Source organism: Neomonachus schauinslandi, chromosome 6, assembly GCF_002201575.2.
Source record: "Neomonachus schauinslandi chromosome 6, ASM220157v2, whole genome shotgun sequence".
NCBI classification, from domain to species: domain Eukaryota; kingdom Metazoa; phylum Chordata; class Mammalia; order Carnivora; family Phocidae; genus Neomonachus; species Neomonachus schauinslandi.
In genome coordinates, this window is record NC_058408.1 from 107,393,949 (window position 1) to 107,417,852 (window position 23,904).

At 44.2% G+C, this 23,904-nt stretch overlaps 1 protein-coding gene across 2 annotated transcripts; it reads right to left on the reverse strand.

Moving 5' to 3' along the window:
* Positions 1 to 7,389: 7,389 nt before the first annotated feature.
* DYDC1 (DPY30 domain containing 1) lies at positions 7,390 to 18,108 on the reverse strand. Of its 2 annotated transcripts, XM_021700079.1 has the most exons (6): positions 17,962 to 18,108; positions 17,184 to 17,285; positions 11,648 to 11,740; positions 10,533 to 10,589; positions 9,955 to 10,059; positions 7,390 to 7,419 (listed from the first exon to the last, which is right to left on the reverse strand). In XM_021700079.1, the coding sequence occupies exons 1-6, from the start codon at positions 18,106 to 18,108 to the stop codon at positions 7,390 to 7,392; spliced, it is 534 nt and encodes a 177-aa protein (XP_021555754.1). The 2 variants fall into 2 exon arrangements, with proteins under 2 accessions (XP_021555754.1, XP_044772438.1); XM_044916503.1 differs by lacking the exon at positions 9,955 to 10,059.
* Between the last annotated feature and the right edge of the window lie 5,796 nt (positions 18,109 to 23,904).

Genomic DNA, 23,904 nt, shown 5'->3' on the forward strand with positions numbered 1-23,904 from the left:
GGGTGGAGGAGTACAAACAGAACATTAACTGTAAGATTCCATTATTTTTTTTAAAGATTTCATTTATTTATTTTGTGAGACAGAGAGAGAGCACGCGTAAGCAAGCATGAGTGGGGTGGGGGGAGGAGGGGCAGGGAGGTGCCCCAGTAAGATTTTATTTTTTTAAAAAAAAAGCCGTCAAATAGGGTAAAGGGTTAATATTTATTAAATCTGAGTTGGAGTAAAAGATATTGCTTATATTATTCTGTGTACTCTTGTGCATATTTAGAGTATTTCATAATACTAATTTTAAAGTTTGAAGTTCACTATACTTGTGAATACTAGAAAATCTTATTTCTGTACAAAAAGAAGTCTTTTAAAGCCTCAAGGGGTAGGGCTTTTAAAAACTGAATCTTTGTGACATCTAGTGGTAGCAGAAAGTTACAAAACACAATTAGAAACAAACTTGATTCAGTGTACTACTAATCTCTGAATTCTTGGTTTAATTAAGCTTTCACACAATTTTAAAAGTTTGTGCTTTTGTTTTGATTTGTGTTCTCAGGGGTCCACACTTGAATATTTTTTTTCACACTTAAATATTTTTAATGACACTTTGGAACATGACACTATAGTGTACATGTTAGTTATGTGGCTCAGACTCTGGTCTCTTGAAAAATGTATCAATTATGTCACTTCTAGTGTCTTCCAAACAAGGGTCCCCACCCTGCCACCACACTCTGGGTCAGTGACGCCAGCAGAAAGGAGCTCCAAGCTACACACCCAGCTGGCCAGGCGCCCGTCCCTAGAACACACCTGCACCTCTGCCTGATGACCCCAGCCGTCAATGGCGCCACCAAGGTTCCAGATCCAGGCTCTTCCTACGCCCCCCACACCCATCCAATCAGCTTCCAAGTCCCCCTCTGGAATGTGCTCCACCCATCATTAATTTTCCCGACATCCCCTACTAAACTGTGAATGATTTAGAGCAGAACCATTGCTCACACTCGTGTTCCCTGTCAGAACCTAGTACAGTTCTTGAAACATAGTAGATACATAATAAATGTTCACAGAATGATTTTCCACTGCCACAACCCAGGCTCAGACCTTCATTACCTTAGCCCTAGACTAGGACAAGAGCGTCCTAAGCCTAAAGCATCCTAAATCCCATCAATTAAATCATCTTAAGACCTCTCTTTGTGACAGAACGCCACTTCCTCTCCCCCGTTCCCGGCAAAGCTGTTCCACACACAGATCTCATTTCCATTCCTGTCATCAGCAGACACGGTCGAGACTTCTGAGCTTGGGATTTAATGTGCTTCATGACCCCATCCAGACGGACTTTCCTGAACCTCCCTCTCACTGTATCCCTGCCCAGACCTACTCTTCTTTAAGCTTCCTGCAGGCATTCCCATCTTCATTGATCTGCTCCCATTTGCCCTCCCCACCCACCATCAATTCTATACATTTGCTCTTTTGTGGGTGCATTTTGTTCTGAGTCTTTCACTTCCATGAAGCTCTAAGTGACTTCTATGTAAAAAGTGAATAGCACTACCTACCAAACTTCCATCCTTATTTACCCTCTTGCCTGTATCCTTGCTCACCACCTGCAAGAGTGATTCTCAAAGGCATTGACCACCTCTCAGTCTGGGTTGTGCTCTCAGAAACTAGCTAAGTCCTCAGAGGGAAGCCAGCTCAGAGGGATTTGTTGAAATGAGAAGAATTAGGTAAAGGGTGAGTGGCCATTGATTGCAGTTGGGATAAGCCCTTATAATCTTTAGTATGGAGGTAGCTGGTGTATGATTCTGAATAATGTGTTATATAAGATGATCTCTTATATTTTGACAAGTTAGTGGAAACAGTGACACCAGCAAAGTGACTAGCTAAGAAACCTACTACCTGTGGCTTTGGAATATGAGAGAAAAAGGAGCAAATACCAGGCTCCCTGTACTGGGCTCGAAGTATGATAACCACAGAAGGGTCAAGGATGACTCCCACACCATAGATTGGGCACTTGGACAATAATGAAGATACCTATCATACTAAAGAACTGAGGAGGGGGAAAAGCTTCTAAAAAATTAAAATCAGGTGCCTGGATGGCTCAGTCAGCTGAGCGTCCGACTCTTGATTTTGGCTCAGGTCATGATTTCAGGGTTGTGGGATTGAGCCCCACGTCAGGCTCTGTGCTGAGCATGGGGCCTGCTTGGGAATCTCTTTCTGCCCCTCCCTCTGCTTGAGCATGCTCTCTCTCTCAAAAATAAATAAATGAATAAATACATAAGTAAAAATAAAGTCAAGTCTATTTTAGACATGGCTGTTTTCCAATGCTCTTAGTATACCCAAATACATTCAGCAGTTATGTCAAACAGCCCTGGGCCACAAAGCCAGCTCCAAGACTCATTAGCAAACAACTCTGAACAGTTCCTTTCTGAAACTTCGTTTCTCCACACATTCAAACCCAGGCTCATACCCACAATCCCATGAAATCTCGGTAGAGTCTCTGGCACGAAGAAGTGCTCACCGTTGGTCCCCTCCCCTCTCCACCAGTTTTGAGCCTGATCCCTTCCCATCCAGTCACAAACCCCCTTCTGTCTTGTCCCAGTCCTTACAGTAGGTATCTATGCTAGACAATGGGCATCGACCCTATTCCTAATTTATAGTCAAGTTCCTTGTTAGGGCCACAGCCCTTCATAAAGACTGACTGCTTGGCTGGGCCAAACTCTTGCAGACTCCTCTCCCGTGAGTTATCCCCCTCTGCTGTCTCCTCTCCTACCTTGAGCCTCCCCTCCCCCCACCGTTCCCTGGCTGGGAATCGGCTCTTTGAACAAGGTCGCTCACCTCCTTGCCTAGAGCCAAGTGCTGTCACCCAGCTGATGGCGAGCACGGGAGCCATACACTGCACTGCTGCTCGCACTTGACCCCAGACCCCGTGGTCCTGTGATGGTCTACCAATCCTCAATTCTAAGGTGCTCCTGTTACCTACGGATCCCACTCTCCCTCTGAGTTTGTTATGGGCCACTAGAGAACAGGACTGAAGAACTCTGATGAAGATTCCACTTACCATCACAGTACCTGGCACATAAGACAGCAGAGCAATCACTTCCCTCCCTGTTGAGTGCTTACTAAGTGCAAGGCACTGCTGAAGAAGCTTTCCATGAATTACGTCATTTCATCTGCAGAACGATGCTAAGAGGCAGGCACTAGTACTTATTGTCCAGATTAGGAAACTGACACACAGTACGCATCCATCAAGTGTTTGTGGAATGAGTGAGCTTGCAGTGGGCCCACAGAGTTGTCCGACAGTCATTTTAGTGGTCCATTCCCCTAGCATAAGTTTTCAATGCATCCTCACTCAACTCCCTGACCAACCTCTGCCCTTCTCTCCTTCTTTACGAAAAGGATCAGACAGAGAGCATGTAAACTCTGCACTGTTTGGCTATCTCAAATGTTCATCCTTTTCGCTTAAAATGTCTTTCTCTACATTTTCTCCCTCCTGGAAGAAGACATCATTTTGAAAGTGCTCTCCTCCCCATGTGAGTTTTGTCTCACGCCTAGTACTCCTTGGACCCCTGCTCGAACCCTCCTGAGCCACACCTTCATTCTCTACTTCTTGGTTCATCAATTCTCCTATTGCCAGAGCACAAGCAGAACCTCACCTCTCCCATGAAGAGAATCCCTGCTCAACCCTGCTACATCCTCAGGTCACTCTCTCTCCATCACCAAATTTCTCCAAAAGATAACCTCAGTCTCCTTCTCTTCATTACCAAAATCCACGCCCTTAACCACACGATCGGAATTTCACCTCCAGATCCTTAATGGAAACTTGTGAAAAGTTCTCAAAGCCATCCTGGGTCTCTTCCCCCACATCGCTCCCTGGTCTCAAGTCCAGACCTTGGAGGCTGGTGTCCAGGCCCTCCCCAGTCTGGTTCCTAGCCATCTCTCTTTGGCCTGGTTTCCTTCACATTTCCTTGGGTTTTCACACATTCAAAACTCACCTCTCCTTCAAAGTTCCTTTTGAAATGCTCTCCCTTTCATGGAGCTTGCTCAAATCATAACGGTCTCTAAATTCTTAGCTTCTATTTGTACTTCTATTTAGTGCCTATTAGATGTGCACACAAGCTGTGCTTGCCAAGTACACAAAAACTCTGCAAGGCAAAGGTCACGCTGTATCCTATTTCCCATAGTAAATGGCAGTGCCAAGACTAGGGTAAGGCAAACAGGGTGCCTCGGCAGCAAAAATTAAGAGGCACTCATCCTCAGGTTTGGATTAACTACAGAGTCAGCACTTACATTTGGTACCCTAGGTGCCTCACTAGCCCCACGCTGGTAACTACATGTGACTCTTTGACATGGATTGAAAATAAATGAATCATAAACCAATGAATCAGTAAGATGATGACAGTGTAAGTACTTCAGAAGGTGATTCCTTATCTTCAATGTCAATGAAAGTGGGGATAAGTGTAGAATGCAATCATAATCAGTGAGACAGGAAGGCAAGGCTGCCAGGGAGTGTCTAGGAATATAAATAAAAACACCAGGAAGACTCTCCCCTCTTCTTCCACAAGATGCCATCATGTCTGAATATGGCACCTGGAATTATTTACTGCAGCCGCACTAGGAACAGCCTGGGGATGAAACCAATAGAGAGCAGAAAGGCAGAACCAAGAGAGAGGGAGCCGGGCCTGCCCATTCTCTGGACTTCTCATGGGAGACAATGGATCATTGTTATCAGCCTGTTTCCAGCCAGGGTTTTCCGTCACTTAGTTCAGCCAAAATAATACTGATATGGTGTCATTTCCCAGGAGAGAAGTGTGTGGCCGAAGAGGAAGCCAGGCGCCTGCTGCACCTTTTCTTCCTTCTCCCAAGAGAAGGATGAATGGGTCAGGGGTAAACCTGGCCTCTGAACTCTTGCTCCTGAAAGCCTCAGGGGTCAGAACTGGCCACAGCCCCACCGTGCTCCTATCCCCCATGTGAGAAGCAGATCGGGCGGGCTCTCCAGCTGACCCAGAGAGAATGATATTTCTCCAGCTGCTTTTCTTCAAACTAGCCAGAAGGAATAGGATACTGAGCTTCGGCCTGGTGTCTGAAGTACATCCTCTGATGTAGTTTTAGCGTTTGTAAAGTTGATTCTTTGATTCCCATTTGGCCCGTTCTGCCTGGTTCCAAACAAGTTAAGAGATAGAGGTCATTATATACCCCCAAATTCTTCTCAGAAAGTAATCATGTTACATTTCACCAAATTAGGAAAGTGGAGAAAGCAAAGACGAACAGTTATTTTTATGAGAAAAATTCTGTGGCATTTGAACTTTGGTTTCAGGCAAAGGTGGACTAACAGGGGCAGGACTTGCCCTCACATGTGAAACAATGAAAAACCAGCACAAACACATGAGACAACAGCTCTTAGGACAGCAAACCTAAGACAGCAAATGACAGTGAGCTCTGAGGAATGGGAAACAGAGTGTTCCCTATAGCTGGGGCAGTGCACAGCCTTGCGAGTGTTGCCAAGTTATATCACAGGGGAGGAGAACATACAGGAAGACCGGTGGTCTCCTTGAATAAGGAGAAAGAGCTGGGAGTCCAGGGATACCTCCGGAGGGTCCCCACCTCCCCCACCCCGAGTCATCAGCTGAGTAACAAACACATGGGTATGAGGAAAGGATAAGCTAAGAACCTCTGAAACAATTAGAGGGTGTACCCATGGCTTGAAGAGAGCTGGGAATAATTTCCCTCGCTGTCAATTCTACCTCAATAAACTGGTTCAAAAATAAAATTAAAAAAAAAAAAGTGTATCTTTCCACAACTGAAGTGAAAATTCTCATAGTTCACTCAACATTGGGTAGTACACCCAGAGAGTGTTGCCTTGATGGTGGGGCAAAACCAGCCCCAGACTCCATTCTCTTCTGGTACCACTCAACAGAGCTTCTTAAAAGCAAGACCGGAAAGGATCAAACTATTTATGAGTACCTTAATGACATCCAGAAACAAAGCACAAAAATATTCATAGGAATAAAAATATCCAACACCCAAGAAGATAGAATTCACATCTAATCAAAAATTACCAGGTATAGAGAAAAGTTGAGAAAAAAAGTTTCATCTCCTTTTTCACCCCGTTCTACCTCCTCTCTCTTGTGCCCAGATCTGGCTGGAAGCACTTCCAACAAGACTACCCCCTACCCCAGAACCACAGCACTCCCCCCTGTGACTAGCCGATACAGACTCTTGCTGTCAAGCCCCAACATGGGACTGGCCTGGGCTATGCTGAGCTCAAGGGTCCTCTGAGCCTGCCCTTCCAGCCCCAGCCCTCTATGAGGGCGCCCTCATAGCCTAGGGCCTGAGGGACACTGTGCTCTCTTGCTCCCTTAGACACACCTGCCCGGGTGGACGGATACAGGTCAACCATGCTGGGAGGCACAGTGCCTGATAGCTTGACTGACCCAGAAACCATCTCTCCAGGGCACCTGGGACTTTTTTCTAAAAAACATACAGAACTGATAGGCAAGATAACATTTCTTTTTAATGAAACCAATATTTCCCCCCCCTTTTTCTCTTCTGGTTTAAGCAACTAGGCTGCTCTATTCTCATTGCCTCAGGAAAGGTATGTCATAACCAGAAGCAAATTATTATTATTTTTTTAAGAAGTCTCTTCCTGGCATTTATGTCTCCATGTCTATACCATTTCTTAAAGAACAGAAAGGATTCATAATAGAGATTTAGATTTGGAAGAATTTTATAAAGGAAGCAATGTTCTCCCTAAAGTTTAAGGCTGGGCCTGAAACTTCTGAGGAGCCAGGAGAGCTGCCAGGGCCCACGGATGACCCAGCGCCCACTCAAGGAAGCCCCCTGCATGGCCTGTGTCCAGCGAGAGCTCCCCTCAATAGCAGCACCAGTACTTTTGCCCACTGGCTGCTCCAAAAGAGAGGCTGCTTCTCTCTACCCCAGCACTTTGCATCCTTCCCCATCCAGCCCCATTACTAAGCATGGATTAATGGTCCTACAAAGTATCGCTGCCTAGCAACCTGGGGAAATCTTTGTGGTCCACTTCCGGGTGGAGGGGGGGGGAGGCGGGATTTAAAGCAAGTTGAACACTCCTGAGCCCTGCACAGTGGCAGCCCCTTTCACTCCTCCCAGACCAGAACTTTCACCTCAACAATTTCGTTCTCACGCAGACGCACACATTCTTTTCAGCTCATCTCTCATTTGCCCCTTTCCGTTGTTTGGGCCAACTCTCTCTCCTGCCTCAGAGGAATCCTACGAATAACCAGTTGCATTGGCGAATCCAAAACAACCTTTTAAGGCTACCCATGAAGCCCATTTATAAAGCTGACTCTAGAGGGAAAAAAAATACAATTGGGAACCTCATGTTTTGAAACTTGAAACAAGCAGAAAGATTTATTGCTCTTAGGTTTGTTGATCCTACAAATCTTGATCAATGTTTAATGCAACCTAAAAGCAAAATAAAAAGTAAATATGATTTAATACAGTCAGAGCTGTGACTATGTAAATGAAGCTTTTTGATAGTTTTAAGTTATTTCAAGTAAGATCCAAGCAAATGTTGTTAAGCGTTTATTTATTTTTTTAAAAGATTTTTTATTTTTTATTAGAGAAAGAGAGTACAAGCAGGGAGAGCGGCAGGTAGAGGGAGAGGGAGAAGCAGGCTCCCCGCGGAGCAGGGAGCCCGACGTGGGGCTCAATCCCAGGACCCTGGAATCATGACCTGGGTTGAAGGCAGCCGCTTAACTGACTGAGCCACCCAGGAGCCCTTCTCAAGCATTTATTAACCCATCCTTTCTTCTACTTCTCTTGCTCCCCTTTCTTATTGTTATCCTTCTGGCACGGGGTCTTCTTCCTGGATCCACCCCTTAAATGATGGAATTTCTAATGCATTCGCTGGAACCTCATCCTGCACAGGCTGCACGCTCTCCTAGGTACCTTACTCCCTGCCTCTCCCAGCCCCATGTAGCACATAGCCCCTAACTGCTGCCTTCCCATCTCCTGCCTGGACCTTTCTCCTGTTGTCTGGACTGGTATCCCACATCAACTGGTCTTTAGCCAATTATATCTGCTTGTCTCAGGGTCTCCTGAAATTCAACATGTCCACAAATGAAGCCATCATTTTCATAAAACCTACTTCCTCTTCTTACTTTCCTCAACTCAACAAATCATTAAGCTCTTAGTCCAGTTGCCCACGGCAGAAATCTGGGCATTCCCCTTGACTTCCTTCTGTCCCTCATCCTCCCAGCCAATATCGAATCCACCTGGTTCTCCCCATCTCTGCTGTCTATACCCTGGTCCTAGCCCTGGTCGGTCATCCTGCAGCTGGACCACCATAAAACCTCCTAAGGGGTCTCCCCTTTCCACACCTGCCCACTCAAATCCTCTCTCCCTCCTCTAAAATCACCTCTCCAGTCCTTACATAGACCCTTTCAGTAACTCTTGTTGCCCTTGACATACAGAGCACAGTGTAATGTGGCCTATAGCCACCTCTCCAGCTTCGAGCCACACAACCTCCCAGCTCGTGCAACCCAGCCATAGAGCTCAACTACGCCAGCTCCTTGACAGCATCTTGCTCTCTTCCATCTGCTGCGCTTAGCTCAGGCTAACTCCTCAAGCATTGTTTCCTCAGGAAGACTCATCCAGGCCAGGCCCCTCCTCTCAGTGCACCTGTCCCCCAGCCCGAGCCCCCAGAGGGCAGGGACCCCATCTGTTCTGTTCACTGCTATTCGCTAGCTCCCTGCCTGGTACCAAAACACCAACTTTTAATAAAAACGTCTCTACTCACTGATTAGCACCAAGCCCTTTCAGCTCCCCCTTCTAGACAGGCCGCCAATGCCATCTCAATCTGGATTACTGCACTGGCCTCCTAACCGGTGTCCTCACATCTCTCTCTCCATCCTTCCCTCTGTGCTGGCCTTTCTAAAATGCTGATTGCTGATTGCATCAGCCTCCACTGCTTTAGGATAAAATCTACATACTCATCTGGGCACAAATTACCAAGCATTTTATGGCCTGTTCCTGCTCCCTCCCCTGCCTGGCCTCCCCTCCCTCACTGCCTCACACCCCCCCACTCTGCCCTGGGTAGGAGATCTCATACTGGCTGTGCTCTCAGACCCTCCCCCTCCCACCCCCAGCAACCAGTCACCAGCTTCCTACGGGAAGGCTTCCCTGATAGGGCTCCTCCACTGGGCTGGCTACCCCACTTTGTCAGTGCACATGGTTAGGTCACTAAATATACCCTCAGCCCAGACAGTCCTGGTCTATACCCGCAGATCTGGCTTAGTTATTAACAGCTCCCCTGTTCACTCTCAAAACCTACTTCTCTGGCTGATAAATCACTTGATCACTCTAGCAATGACTATTAATTGCTTGTCCGATTGTCTGCCCCCCCTCCCCCCGTCCCCCAGACAAGGTAAATAACTATGTGTTTTATCCACAACAGCATCAGGCACGGTGCCTGGTACATAGAAAACACTGTATGTTTATTAATCAAGCAAATGTACTTGTATACTGTAAAAGCATGCACTTTCATTAGGATACTTATCTGGTTCTAGTGTTTGCCACCAAGAATCAATTAGCTGTCCCACCCCCCCCCCGGAAATTTAACTTAAAGATTATGTATTTCACCAAAGGATTTTAAATATATATTTTGAAGAAATTTTGAGATTTTCAAAGCCTAAGCCCAAACTATATAAATCACCTTCTGCCCAAGGGCACACTGTGACCAGCTCCTCTCCCATCAGTGCTGACACATTTGCAAGGAGCCAGATATGTACCCACCCTGACCCTTGTGGCTGGCAGCACACGCTCACCAAAGGGCAGAAGGCCCATCAGGAATAGATGGTCAGCACCCAGGGAACTGATTTTCTTTCTCTGACACTAAGGGCCCATTTGCCAACCAACCCTGGCCTCCTATGCACTAGGCTTTTCCAAAGTCCAAAAGAAAATCTGTTTTTCGCCAACCACTTTCTTGAAGATACTTACATCAGATAGTATCGGCTCATCAAGTTCTTCCACTCTGCTCAGGTTAGGTGCCCCATATCGATCACTAATTTCAGCTAGTGTTTTGCCTGAGTCTGATGTTACATCCTACAATTGTTAAAATTCATTTCTAATTTTAAACAAGTTCAAAAGTAAGACATTAATTTTCTTTTGATTTCGCTAAGAAATGTCTGAATTATAACATCAAAATTCAACGTTAACGGAATGCACCACTACCTGTTAATAGAGAATTCCAGAAATAAATGCTAAAACTTAATTAAAAAGTACATTAAGAAATCTAAGATATATCATTGTAAGTAAACATATGGTCAATGAATATCTCATGACATTCTGGTTTTTAAAAATACAAACAGAAACCGAATGTCTCATTTTTATCCACTTTGAGATATTGCTTTAAAGCACATCGTACTTGTGAATTTTTGTTACTAGAACACACACTTGGACTATCATTTCTGATAATTTCCTTATAAAAAGTTTAGCTACTAATGCATCAATGTTAAGCTTTGCCTTCTAGGACACTCATTCATTTCACTTAACACAGAATAACTTTTCCTTCTCACCTCTGAATGTGAACTATCTTCACTCTTAGCTATATTTTCTATATTCATTCTCATCTCCTATAATACATAAAAATGAAGAAAAATATTTGAACACACTTTCTGTTTTGATTCCATGTTTTATTTTCAAGAAGTCTTATTTTTACATAATGCTATGATCAATTTAACAGCAAATAGGTCATCACTCTTAAAGGGGTGATGTGATACATTTAGTACAAAACTGCAACTCGCAGTCTCATTTAACACTCGCTACTAATAGAAAGCTATGTTTTATTTATAATTAAACACAACGCCTTAAAAAATGAAATGATCTGAAACATTAAACCTGAAGCCAAATTATTAGCCAATGTGACAAGTGACAAAACAGAAACCTTTCTTCTCTCATTTTACATCACTGAATCTTCGCTGAAGAGAAAGGGGGTCTATAGCTCCATGGATTTATGGGCATATGCGCATGCGTGTATATCTTAGCACACCCTACCGCACTCTGACTAAGATAAGCTCGACATCCCTGTTTTTGTTAACTACATGTTTTTTTAAACTATGTATACAGCTTTGAATTTCTCTTTTTAAGAATCTCGTTTTTTTAATTCAATTCGTCCTTCCAACTTTTAAAAAAGTGCTTTACATAATGATGTTCTCGTCTAAGCCATGAATACCCATATTTTATAAAACCTACTTCTGTTTTTAATCTTAATTATGGAATAAATAGAGGAGTCACATATGAACAAGAGAGACCGACCGGCTGGGGGGCGCCTGGGTGGCTCGGCCGGTTAAGCCAAATACCCTCACTATTGCAAAGAACTTAACCTTGCACACCTGTTACCCCAGTTACAAACAGCTGTGCCTGGACTGGAAGGTTGCAGAGCAGTTTCACACATATGACCGTAGCTGATCCTTACAACAAACCAGTGAGAGACTGTTAGTAATATATTACACTGTTATCCCTCTTTTTCAAAAAGGCAAACTGAGGTTGAAAAAGTTGTAAGACTTGTCTCAGCCACGCAGCTAGTGGGTGGCACGTCTCTGAATCCCACGTTATAACAGCTGCAAGAAATACTTTGAGGGTTCTATGAGGTTTTAAATAAAACAGACTTTTTCATAAAACTTCAAATTACCGTCTCTAATTGTTCTTGAGCTGTCTGTAGTTCTTCTATTCTTTGTCTCTCTTTCTCTTGCATTTCCAACTCCAGCTGGAACTCCAGCTGTTGCTGAATATTCAGAAATAAATAAGTCATATTAGCATCAGATCAATTGCAAGGAATTAACTCTAATCACTCTGAAATGTCCCCGGATAATCAAGTTTATACCTACCTAAATTTCAGAAGCTTACAAGAATAAATGATCACAGCCGCCTAATACTTTAGCTTTTACAAATATTTCCTGAAGTCTAACATAAAAAAGGAAGCTTCTTTAACCGCTAATTGGTAGCAAAGCACAATTTGTATAAAATCAAGTTATTTTCTCTGTTCTTCTTGAAGCAACAAATGAGATTGCAGTACTTTTTTTTTTTTAGATAAAATCCTTTCAAGCATAGATGGGTGTTCAAAGAGCCAAACCTTAGTTGCAGAAGAGTGCATGAGAAAATCTTAAGTATATTATGCGAAACTATAGATAATCAAAAATATACTGGTCCCAATTCAACATACATGCCACACTAGAATAAGGGTCAGCAAACTAAATTCTGTGGGCCAAATCTGACCCAATCTGGTATTTGTACAGCCCATGAGCTAGGAGAGGTATTACTTTTTCAAATGGTTGAAAAATATTGAAAGAATAATAGTATTCCTGACACTATAAAAAATTCAAATTTCGGTGCCTATAAATGAAGTCTCATAGAAACACCATCATGTTCATTTGCTTATTTATTGCCTGTGACTGTTTTTGCACAATAGTACAGCTGAGTGGTTGCAACAGGGACCATAGATGGTGCTCTCATCACTTTGTTGCTCAGCGTGCTACAAATCACAGTGACACTGTTTTATCTCAGTAGTTCTTGGAGTGCCACGGTATCCCTACACCATGACAGTTTTTAAATTGGTGCGTACCCATCATGCCATAACAAGAGAAGTGGACTTTGAATGGTGCCCCTTTAAGATACAGTGGAGAGTATTTTATTACCAAATTAAACGGCAAAGTATGGTGTTTATTAAGCAAGAATATTTTACTAAAAGAATGCAATAAACATCAATATTACCAGACTAAACACTTACCATCACAGTATTCTCAACTCACATGAAAACAAAGGTCAGACATATTAGAATATTTTAAACAGAATTATTTCATCATAGTAAAATTTTTTCACAAAAATTAAAAATAAAAATGAGGCTGCAACGAAAGCAAGTTTCCAAGTGGCTCATTTGTTAGCCAAGCAAAGAAGTTCATTTCCCAATGGTGATTTAATTAAAACATGTTTGATTTCAGTGTTCCCGAAAAAAATAAACTTAAATTAAGATTATTAGCCTTTTGGCGAAAACAGTTGCTCAAAGAGTTGATGACACTGGGAGCAACATCAACAGTCAATTAAAAACAAGGCAAATTATTTTGAGCAATTTTCCTTGGCTCTTGATGGGTAGACAAATGTTCCCAACACTGTTCAGTTGTTGTTGTTTACTGGTATTAATGCTGAGTTTGAAGTGACTGAAAGATCTGCCTCTATGAATAGTCTTCATGGGACAACTACAGGCAAGAGATATTTTCTTTAACTTCTTTCTTTCTTTTTTCTTTCCTTTTTTTTTTTTTTAAAGATTATTTATTTATTTATTTATTTGACAGAGAGAGAGACAGCGAGAGAGGGAACACAAGCAGGGGGAGTGGGAGAGGGAGAAGCAGGCTTCCGGCTGAGCAGGGAGCCCGATGCGGGGCTTGATCCCAGGACTCTGGGATCATGACCTGAGCCGTAGGCAGACGCTTAAGGACGGAGCCACCCAGGCGCCCCTTTCTTTCCTTTTTTTTTTAACAGAGGGAGTGCCTGCATGCACTGTGGAGGGGAAGGAGGGAGAGAATCTTATGCTGGCTCCATGCTCAGCGTGGAGTCCAACCCAAGGCTTGATCCCACAACCCTGACATCATGACCTGAGATGAATGAAATCAAAAGTCGGACTGAACCACCAAGGCGCCCCAAGAAATATTTCCAAAGAAGTTGAGAAACATTAATTCAGTACAACCAGCAGTGAAACCTGCTAAGATGTGTTACAACCAATGGTGATAAAAAATGTGTGTGGAATAGAAAGAGGCTTAGTTGGACAAATTTACAAAGCTTGTGAAAATGCAGTTTTGAAAGCCTGAGGGTATTCATTGTATTATTCAACAGCAGGTGCTCTGCAGAAAATGCTTGAATCTATCATGTGCTATTGAGCCAGCAGTCCTGACAGTGTCCTTCATTCATTCTTATGAATGCAACCATCATCAGTTCTGTGGATTTTCGTCAGAAATAGAAACTGCATAAATCTTGGCTTACCCCAGCACACAGCCGTTGCCTATGGCTTCACAGTGCTGACATGTTACTGTGCATTGTGGGGCTCAGGACCAAGACTGAAATTTTTCGGAATGAGAAGAATCATTCTCAATCACTATTATCAAACCTTAAATGGCTTTGGAAATAAGCTTTGCTGCTGCAGACTTAATAATATTTTTAAGTCAATTCAAACTAAACTTACAAGGCAAATAGCACTTAAACGTAAAACTTAACACCTGGGGAAAGCCATTTCAACAACCAATGTTTGAATCACAATGTCAAGCTGCTTTATACACTTCCCATGTGGTTAAAACCTAAAACAAGAAACTAGATCCCCCCCCATTCCCACACAAATCTGCAGCAGGTATATTTCCCGAGCTCAAACTATAGGCCCAGAGTATTTTGTGGCCTTGATTTCAGCGCAAATGAAATTTCCATATCCCCAAATCCAGTTAACTGGGTAATTGAGAAGCTTTTACCAACCTTCAACTGGAAGTAATTAATCTACAAGGTAATGACATGCCAAAAGGCAAAACAAGATAAAAATCTAATAGAATTCTACATATGCATTCCAAGAGATAAATATGGTCAAAATTATATGCACATGGACTGATACCAGCATTTGGCAGGACTAACCTCTCAGCTATTTTCAAAGAGGAAATACTAAAATCTCATTACAGATCAGCATTAACAGATAAATGTTTTCAATCAATTTTGATGATAGGGAACGTTTTGAACTCCAACTAAATGAAATGTTATCTCTAAAAAAATAATTTAATTCTCCTCAGCAGTAAGCCTATATTCTAAAAGGAAAATTGTATTCAATTATTATTTTTAAAAAATTTTTATTTCATCGATGTAAACTTTTGTGGAAATTTGTTCTCTCTTGCTCTATAATATACCATAATACATACATGTCCCAGTATGTCTTGCAAATGCATTTTTAAAAAATAATATATTTTTATAAATAAAGAGATAATAAACAGTGGTTACTATTTATTTACAGAAGGTTGTTAAAGGGAATTTCTTGGTAACCCTGTATTATCCACACTGGGATAAAAGTGATGGGGTAGATCGTTGAAGTGCAAGAACATAGCATTCGATCCACTTTCAGAAACTGGTGGAGGAAGTGAAATGACTAATCTCTCAACAGCACTGCAAAATGCAGTTGTTAAATACCAACCACACTGGTCAACAGAACCAGTTTCTTAACATTTTCAGGAAAATTTCAAAGCTCAATTCCTTTCTTCACACAGGAGTAAAACCATTAGAAGTATACTCCAACAAGTCAAACAAACAAACCAAAAAGCTTTTACTTCCTCAGTGAGCTCTTAGGTAGAAAATGGCAGTCAAAGTACTTCTCTGTTCACAGGGCCCTGGGCTTACTAGAGAGTGCCTAAACTTTCAAGGAATTTCAAGTCAATGGTACTGACTGTGAGAACAACAGGGAGGGGACCAGAGTCCTGACACCCCAGCTCACTTGACTCAATGGTGGGCTCAGAACACCTGTCTCTTTGCATCTCTGGCTCACTCTCTCTTAAGTTCTTCTCCAGTGGACCTTCTCTCCACAGGTCCCTTTCTCCTTCTCTCATCTATTTCTGGCCACTACACTATTTCTTTAATGGGTCATAAAATCTTCTGCAGCCTGTTATTGCCATCTTCCACTCTGGAGCCAATGCTCAGGGTTCAGTGCCCAGGGGATCCCTTCATACTGATCAACACAATACAGCCAGAGAAGTGCTTGATTTCTACTATTGCCAAATTTTACCTAAGTGAGATAAAGTAGATGAGCCAAAGAAAGTCAAGTACCCCCACATTTGTGATGGAACTGTCTTAGGGAAGAACTGCTGAGTTCTCCTCATTCTGACAGGGGACAGATACCAGCTGTAGAAGCTATAAGAGGAAGGGCAGATTCTCACTCAAAGCTGGGGCAATTCTGCAGCAGACGCTCACCCATTTGGATGATTGTTTGACACCCAACTCAATACTCTGCAACCTCCCCATAAGAATAAACCAAACAATTGAAAAATGAAGATTCAGGAGCAGTAAAGTTTTCAACAGCCATATCCATCTCGGGTGCCTAGAAAGTTCTACCCCAGTGTCAGGGACGAGAGGTTAGGCAGAGAAGCTATTTGCCATGTCTATATTTTCCTTTTTATCCACACACTCAAATAACAGGCTTCTTTCCCTTTTACAAGTGTATAGATTTGAGTCGAGACTATGTGGTAGAATGAAAGGGATAACAAATTTCAGAAGCTCTCCATAAAATAAATTAGTCCAAAAGCCACTCTGGAACTTTCCCTATCTAGTTTACAATCCATGACTCATCCCTGAAACCATTCTCTTACCAATATCTTCAGCTCTCCAATCCTGCTACCCCAAACCTACTTCAATCAAAAGTTCTGCCCCTTCCACATCGTCACTCAAATCTCTAGGCCTAAGTGGAGAAAAATCACAGAATCGTAAAACCAGACCAAATGGCAACATTATAAATGTCTGGTCTCTAACTCTGACAGGGTACTCAATGCTACCAAGTAAAGCTAAGTTTCCCGGTCAACTCTACCATTCTTCAAAGTTACCATTTCAAACCCTCCCCACTCTCCTCATACCTGCCACTTTATCACCTCATTCTTGGAAGATGATCACGGTCCCTACTTCATAAAGAAGAAAGAGTCATACAGAAACTGTTTTAAACCTTGTGCCACAAAACCTATACATCCACATGTACCTAGACCATCCTCTCCCTATCTCTTAACATCAATCATCCTCTGGCCTCTGCTCCACCCCCCAAAAAATACCAACCTCCTTCCCTGAAAATCTCCTTGAAAGCATTACCTGCACTCACCATCTCCCCTGTTCCACCCCACCCCATGCACACTGCTCCCTCCAAGGTCACCAGTGGTCTTGAATGAGCACTTTGCTGTCTTGCTCTCACTCAACCAGCAGTAGGCATGGTTGACCCCTTGGGTCTCTCCCCATGGCCTCCATGAGAGCACACTCCCTGGGTATTCCTTCCACCCCACTGCTGCTGTTTCTCCAGCAAAGAAGACACAGATACATAAATACAGAAACAAGAAGATGTAAGAGAGCCATTCCTAACTCATTAGAGATAGGGAGTTTTTCAACATTTGGGTTGCACCACACTGAGGCGGACACCGCTAACTCCAGTCACCCCTGAACTCCCGTGCTTGTCTCACCTGCTGGAACAGGAGCTCCTCTGCTTTGAGCCTCTCCATCATTTCCTGCTCTATCACAGCTAGTTCTCTCTCACGCTCCAAGTCGACCATTTCCTTCTGTCTCTAGCAGTGTTTAAAAACAATGTCACGTGACTAATTTGAGCTAGAACAATTTTATAATAAAAACAATCTTGAAAACATGTTAATCACCAACAAGAGGGAAAGGGGAAGCAAATTTTACTCTACCCCATTTAGAAAATGTGTAATAATTTGGGGAAATGTGTGTTTTATTTGAACAAAGAGCATAAAATTAAAATTATACCCTGGGTATGATCACAATTGTGTAAAAAAAAAAGTCTACAAATGAAAATCTATAGAAAAAAGATTAGAAGAAAATACCTAAAAATCTAAAAAGAGGTCTTCTGTGAAGTATTTTTTTCTTCTTTCTGTTTTTTCATATTGTCCAAGTTTTTCATAATAAATGTATTACTTTTATAATAGAAATAACATTGAACTTCTTAAAAAAGCAGACAAATGGAAACAATTATTTTACGCTTCTAATTTTTTTTTTTTTAAGATTTTATTTATTTATTTAACAGAGAGAAACAAAGCGAGAGAGGGAACACAAGCAGGGGGAGTGGGAGAGGGAGAAGCAGGCTTCCCGCGGAGCAGAGAGCCTGATGCGGGGCTCGATCTCAGGACCCTGGGATCATGACCTGAGCTGAAGGCAGATGCTTAACGACTGAGCCACCCAGGCGCCCCTACACTTCTAATTTTCTAAAACAAGATCCCTACTTACCAGTTGCTCCATGGTCACATTTTCCTTATATTTGAAAATCCACAATGCTAAATATTCTATTGGATCCACTGGGCGAATTCTTGCCACTTCTGCAAGACCTTGAGTTAGACATGTCCCAAGGCACTTCTGAAGATTTATCGACTCCATTTCTCACCTCTGACTTCTAAAAGGTAAATGTTTTTGCATTAATGCAGGGAATGTTCAATAAAGCACAATAAAAGTAGAGTCCAATGAGGCCAACAAAGCATTGCACCCTGTCATGGGCACCTCCCATCAGGGATGACACAAGCAAGCTGGCTCCATGAAGCTTCTAACGGTTTCCAAAAAGACTCCACAGATGTCACAACAGCTACCACTAAGATGTACTTTCAAAATCCTGATGGCTCTCAAGGCCAAGAGTCAGAAAAGAACAACAAACAAAACCCCAAACCAGCAAAGGGAAGGAAATAACAAAGATTAGAGCAGAAATAAATGATACAGGAACTAAACAAACAAAAAACAATGAAAAAGAAAAGAGTCAGAAAAAGGGATACCGTCATTATTGTGAGATGGCTACATGCCAAGCAGTGCATGTCTCACTCGATCCTCACAACGTGGGTAATAAATCACTGTCATTACCCCTGCTGTGTAGATGAGGAAGCCCAGGCACAAAGAGCTTATAAGTCAACATGGTGAACATGGGATGCATATCCAACTCGTGATTCCAGAGTCATTATCTTAATGATTCAGATGTTCCTCCCAAGCCACGAGGGTCAGTTTTAGAAAACATCACAATACTCCACCTCAAAAAAACACAAAAGTCCATGAATCTCCAAGGACAAGGGATTAAAAAAAAAAAAAATCAACCATCAAAGAATAGCATATGAAGCTCCTCACACTTTGGCCCCAATTTCTTCTCAGGCTCACCTCCAGACATCTCTTCTGCCTCCAGCATATCCTGGGCTCTAACTACACTGAACATTCTGCCATTCTGCCAGTCATACCTTGCACACTTCCATCTCCAAGACTTTTGCACATAATTATTCCTCACTATCTCCCAGCTTAGATTTATCTCCTCATCTGCAAAATGTAGGTCATCTCTCATTCCCTGAGCCTTCCCAAGCAATGCAAAGGAAATCCTTCTCCAAGCAACTCACACAGCACCTGTCATCCAGCCTGAGAATCATCTGTGTACACACACATCTGTTCTCCCAAGACAAGTTCCTCCAGCTCCTCAAGGAGTGTGTTTTAATCACAGGGTGGGCACACTGGCTTCCCATGGAGGCAAGTGAGTGAGTTTCTCCACTCTCCCAGTAATGTTCCAGTATATTCAGTTATGAAGATGGACAGGAATAATCTTAGACCAGATTTGAAGGAAGGAAAGAAGGAAGGAAGGAAGGCAGGAAGAAAGGAAGGGGAAATGTAGCAACCACTGTACTTCAGGTGCTTTGAAAAAACTGATCATCCTCAAATTACCCTTATGGTATCCAGTCATGTCTAAGAATCTAATGAAATGTATTCATTATTCAACAAATATATACTGAGTACCTGCTATAGGTCAGGCATGAGCTGAATATGAAGGAATAGAATGCCAGGAGGTCTAGTCCTGTCCCTGTACAAATAAATGCACTGAACATTCTGCATAAAATTTCAGAAACAACAACCTCCTGAGGTTCATGAACCCCAATAGTGCTCTTTCTCACTTGATGGTGGTGAGCGTATAAATTGGTATAGCCCCCACAGAGAGGAATTTGGCAGTATCTAGAAAATTACATAGGTATTTACCCTTTGAACCATCGATCTCACTTCTCACATGTTAACTTGCAAAAATACAGAGTGATAATATATGCACATAGTTATTTTGCACCGTTACTTAAAATAGTCAAACTGGAACCCCATCCAAAAGTTCATCCTTAAGGGACTGATGAGATACAGCCACACAATGGATTACTGTGCATGTATATTATATAAAAGACATGAAGAAGATCTCTAAAACAGGGAGTGATCTCTAGGACATAGGGTGAAGTGAAAAAAAAGCAAGATGCAGAAATTGTAGATAGTATGCCACCTTTTGTATTAACAGCAGTGGGGAAAGGAATGTGTATGTGTGTACATAAATGTAGTCATAAAAACTTAAACTCTACAAACTGGCACGAATGAACTGAATTTCCTTTCAAGCTGGCATTGGTGTCTAACCATACAGAGAGAAGGATTAGAGTATTACAAACGAGTTTGAGACACAGTATCTACACTGTGTTTCTTCAACGGGATATACTCTCAAGACAAAAATAACTGCAGTGACATCTCAATGTCATCTGAAATGTAAAACAGGTTTCCTGCTGCTGTTCCAGAAAGATAATACATGGGAAAGGGACCATGTCCCCAAGGGAGAAACCTCTGGCCTGAGAGTAGCATCCGATCCGATCGAGGGTCTGTCTGAGATCTATGCATAGATTAGACGAACCCAGGTAAGCTCGTTACTTGACTTCTCATATTTCCTGTCCATGAAATGGAGGTAATACCCAGCTCACAGGTTGTTGTAAGGAATGTTAATTTTCATATACACCAACAGGCATCTCGGCTCAATATAAGAAAGCCCTTTCCCAGAGAAACAGCTACCTCAAGCCTGGAGAGGTTGTCACAAGTAATAGAAAGAGATCCTTTACCCATGCCTAGGAGAAAGCCCGCCAGCCTAGTGGGACAAGAGGGGATTCGGGATTCGGGATTGCCAGACGTAGCACATAAAAATACGGGATGCCCAGTTCAACATAAATTTCAGAGAAAGAAGGAATGACGTGTTAGTACAGTGTAGAATAATACAAAATCATTCGTTGTTTATCTGAAATTCACAATGAACTGGGTGTCCCGTGTTTTATCTGGCAACCCTCGATTGGGGGCGCTTGGGTTCATTTTCCTATCCTGGGTCTACCGAAGGGACTCCCGCCTTCCCCGTCCCCTCCATCCGGAGCGGCGAGGCCAGCGGAGGAGAGGGGTGGGGGGGAGGAGGAGGAAGAGGAGGAGGCGCTCCCCAGGCGCTGCACTAAAACCTCTCTCCGTCCGGAGAAGCCTGAGCCCCACACCGCTCACAAGGTCCAACAGCCCAAACCGCCGCCCCGGCGGGAACCCCGCCAAGTACCTGCCTGGGCGAAGGACGCCAGCGCTCTGGACGCGCACACCCGACGCATGCGCCTACCCTCGCCCCGCGAGTCGCGTCCCGTCGCTAGGCAACGAGCGCGCGCGCCTCAGAACCCGAGACGGCGCACTGCACGAGGGCAGGGCGCGCGGAGGGGTGAGCGCGGGGTGGGGCGCCGGGAGGTGGTGAGGGGTGGAGAACGCGCGGCGGAGAGGAGGGGGCGCGACAGTCGCGGGCAGACGGCGCGCGCGGGGTGTGGCGGGGGCGCCCCACAGAGGAGGGAGCGCCGGGGTGGGTGAGCAGAGACTCGCCACCTGGAGGCTGGGAGGAGGGGGCGGCCGAGAAGAAGAGTCGAGCCGGCTGGCAGGCCGGCGCGCACTGGGAGAGACAGAGGGGCGGCGGGCTCGAGGGGAGGAGCCGCAGGCGGGCCACCTGCTCACCCAGGCGGGAAACCCCCACAGCCCCCCGGCCGGAGGAGACGATCCCCGGAGTTCGACGGCCCGGGATTTTCACGGCTTCGCACCTTTGAGATTGCTGGTGACCTCCGCTTGGTTCCTTTCAGAACCAGCTCAGGCGCCCCCACCTCCGGGAAGCTGTCCAACCTCCACCAAGCCAGAGCCATTGCAGTCTTCCCTGACCTAGTGTTTTGTGTACAGCACTCTGCTAGCATTTCCCACGTTCTGTTTTAATTTACGTTGGGCAATGCTGGGCAGGAGAAGCCTCCTTAAACGTTGGTTGAGACAGTAAGTACCAGAGTGGGCACTGACAGATGGACGGGAGCTTGGGCTCTTGCCTGGGTTAGCAAGAGCCTTCACTGGATTAAGTCAAAAAATATGTCCTGAGCAACTACTGTGTGCCTAGCACTGGGGATATAGTGTGAACAAAGACCATCTCTATGCTTGTTGCCTTGCCTACCGAGTTGCAAGGCCATGAACAAGGAGGGGCAGTGTTAAGCTGACTCCCAGAGGAGCTCTGGGAAGAATAGGCCCGTCGGTCCGCCTTGGTAAGTGTGCCTGGTGTTTGTGGAGAGATGACTGTAAAAGGCATCCCTTTGGCCCCCTCCCTCTCCTGGCCTCACACTGTGGCTCTGTTATTCTGTCTCTACTGTCTTTGCATCAAGTTTTAGTAACTGTCAGGTCCCCTATTTCATTGAGACCATTGTTGAAAACGTGCAATTTAGAGCAGAGGCTTACTCCAGAAAGCGTTTGCCATACCTACACAGAGAAGCAGGCATTCGAGGGTTGGGAAGTGGAGAGCTTTTCTGGAATGCAGAGTTGGTGATCTGTAGATCTGTAACTGAATCACCCAGGGATTTTGTTAGAATGCAGAATCTGAATATGTAGGTGTGGGGTGGGACCTGAGAATCTGCATTTTGACAAGCCTCCGGGGGATGCAATGCTGCAGATCATGGACCACACTTGGAGTGAAAGGGGACTCAATCCCAGGACCCTGAGATCATGACCTGAGCCGAAGGCAGACACTTAACCAACTGAGCCATCCAGGTGCCCCCCAAATTTAGTGGCTTTAAACACGCATTTATTCTCTTGGCAGTTTTTGAAGCCAGAATCAAAAATGAGTCTTACAGGGCTAAAACCAAAGTGTCAGCAGGGCTGATTCCTTCCACAGGCTCTAGGGGAGAATCCATGTCCTTGCCTTTTCCAGCTTCACAGGCTACCCACAATCCTTGGCTCAAGGCCCTGAATCACATCACCTTGTCTCTCTCAACTTCCACCATCACATCTCCTTGTTCCCTGTCTGACCTTACTGTGTCCCGATTATAAAGACCCTTGGGATTACAGTGTGCCTCCAAGGATAATCCAGTATCATCTTCCCATATAAAAATCCTTCATCACATCTGCAAAGTCCCTTTTGCCAGACAAGGTAACAGATTTCTTAGGTTCCAGGTATTCAGACACTTTGGGAAGCCATTACTCAGTCCAACCATACTGTGTATTTCCAAAGAAAAATTACATTTTCTTACTCATATTTCAGTGACCCAACCCAGGATATTTAACCTTGATACACTTTTTGGGGGGGGGGGGGGGGGGGGGGAAAGGACATGAGGGCAAGCAGGGAGAGGGGCAGAGGAAGAGAGATAGAATCCTAAGCAGACTTCACACTCAGCACAGAGCCTGACGTGGGGCTCAATCTCACGACCCTGAGATCATGACCTGAGCCAAAATCAAGAGTCAGACACTTAACCGACTGAGCCACCAGGTGCCCCAACCTTGATACACTTCTATTATGTCATGTACAATTCACATTCAGTTTCCCCAACAACACTTTATAAAATTCTTTTTTCTAGTTCAGACTCAATCCAGAACCATGTGTTCCATGCATTTGTTAGGCCTGTTTAGGCTCCTTTGATCTGGAATGGTTCCTCCTCTTTTTTTGTCTTTCACGATCTTGACATTTGTAAGAGCACAGGCCAGTTCCAGACTGTCTCAATTTGGCTTTGTTCGTATCTCCTCAGTTAGATTCCAGTTTTGCATTTGGGCAAGAATCCACAGAAATATATTTCATCCCCCTAAGAAGTGCATCCCATCAGGAGACACATGATGTCACTTTGTCGCTTTCTTAGTGATGTTTCCTTAGATCGCTTGATTAAGGTTGTATCGGGTGGGGGCGCCTGGGTGGCTCAGTCGTTAAGCGTCTGCCTTCGGCTCAGGTCATGATCCCAGGGTCCTGGGATCGAGCCCCGCATCGAGCCCCGCATCGAGCCCCGCATCGAGCCCCGCATCGAGCCCCGCATCGAGCCCCGCATCGAGCCCCGCATCGGGCTCCCTGCTTGGCGGGAAGCCTGCTCTCCGTCTCCCACTCCCGCTGCTTGT

What these genes read in the sequence shown, in the direction of transcription:
- DYDC1 (XM_021700079.1), bottom strand. Translation starts at nt 18,108, where the DNA reads ATGGAGTCGATAAATCTTCAGAAGTGCCTTGGGACATGTCTAACTCAA. An exon ending in AGGAGCTCCTGTTCCAGCAG is followed by an intron (nt 11,741 to 17,183) that starts GTGAGACAAGCA and finishes CTGAATATTCAG; the next exon opens with CAACAGCTGGAGTTCCAGCT. An exon ending in AAGATAGTTCACATTCAGAG is followed by an intron (nt 10,060 to 10,532) that starts GTGAGAAGGAAA and finishes TAACAATTGTAG; the next exon opens with GATGTAACATCAGACTCAGG.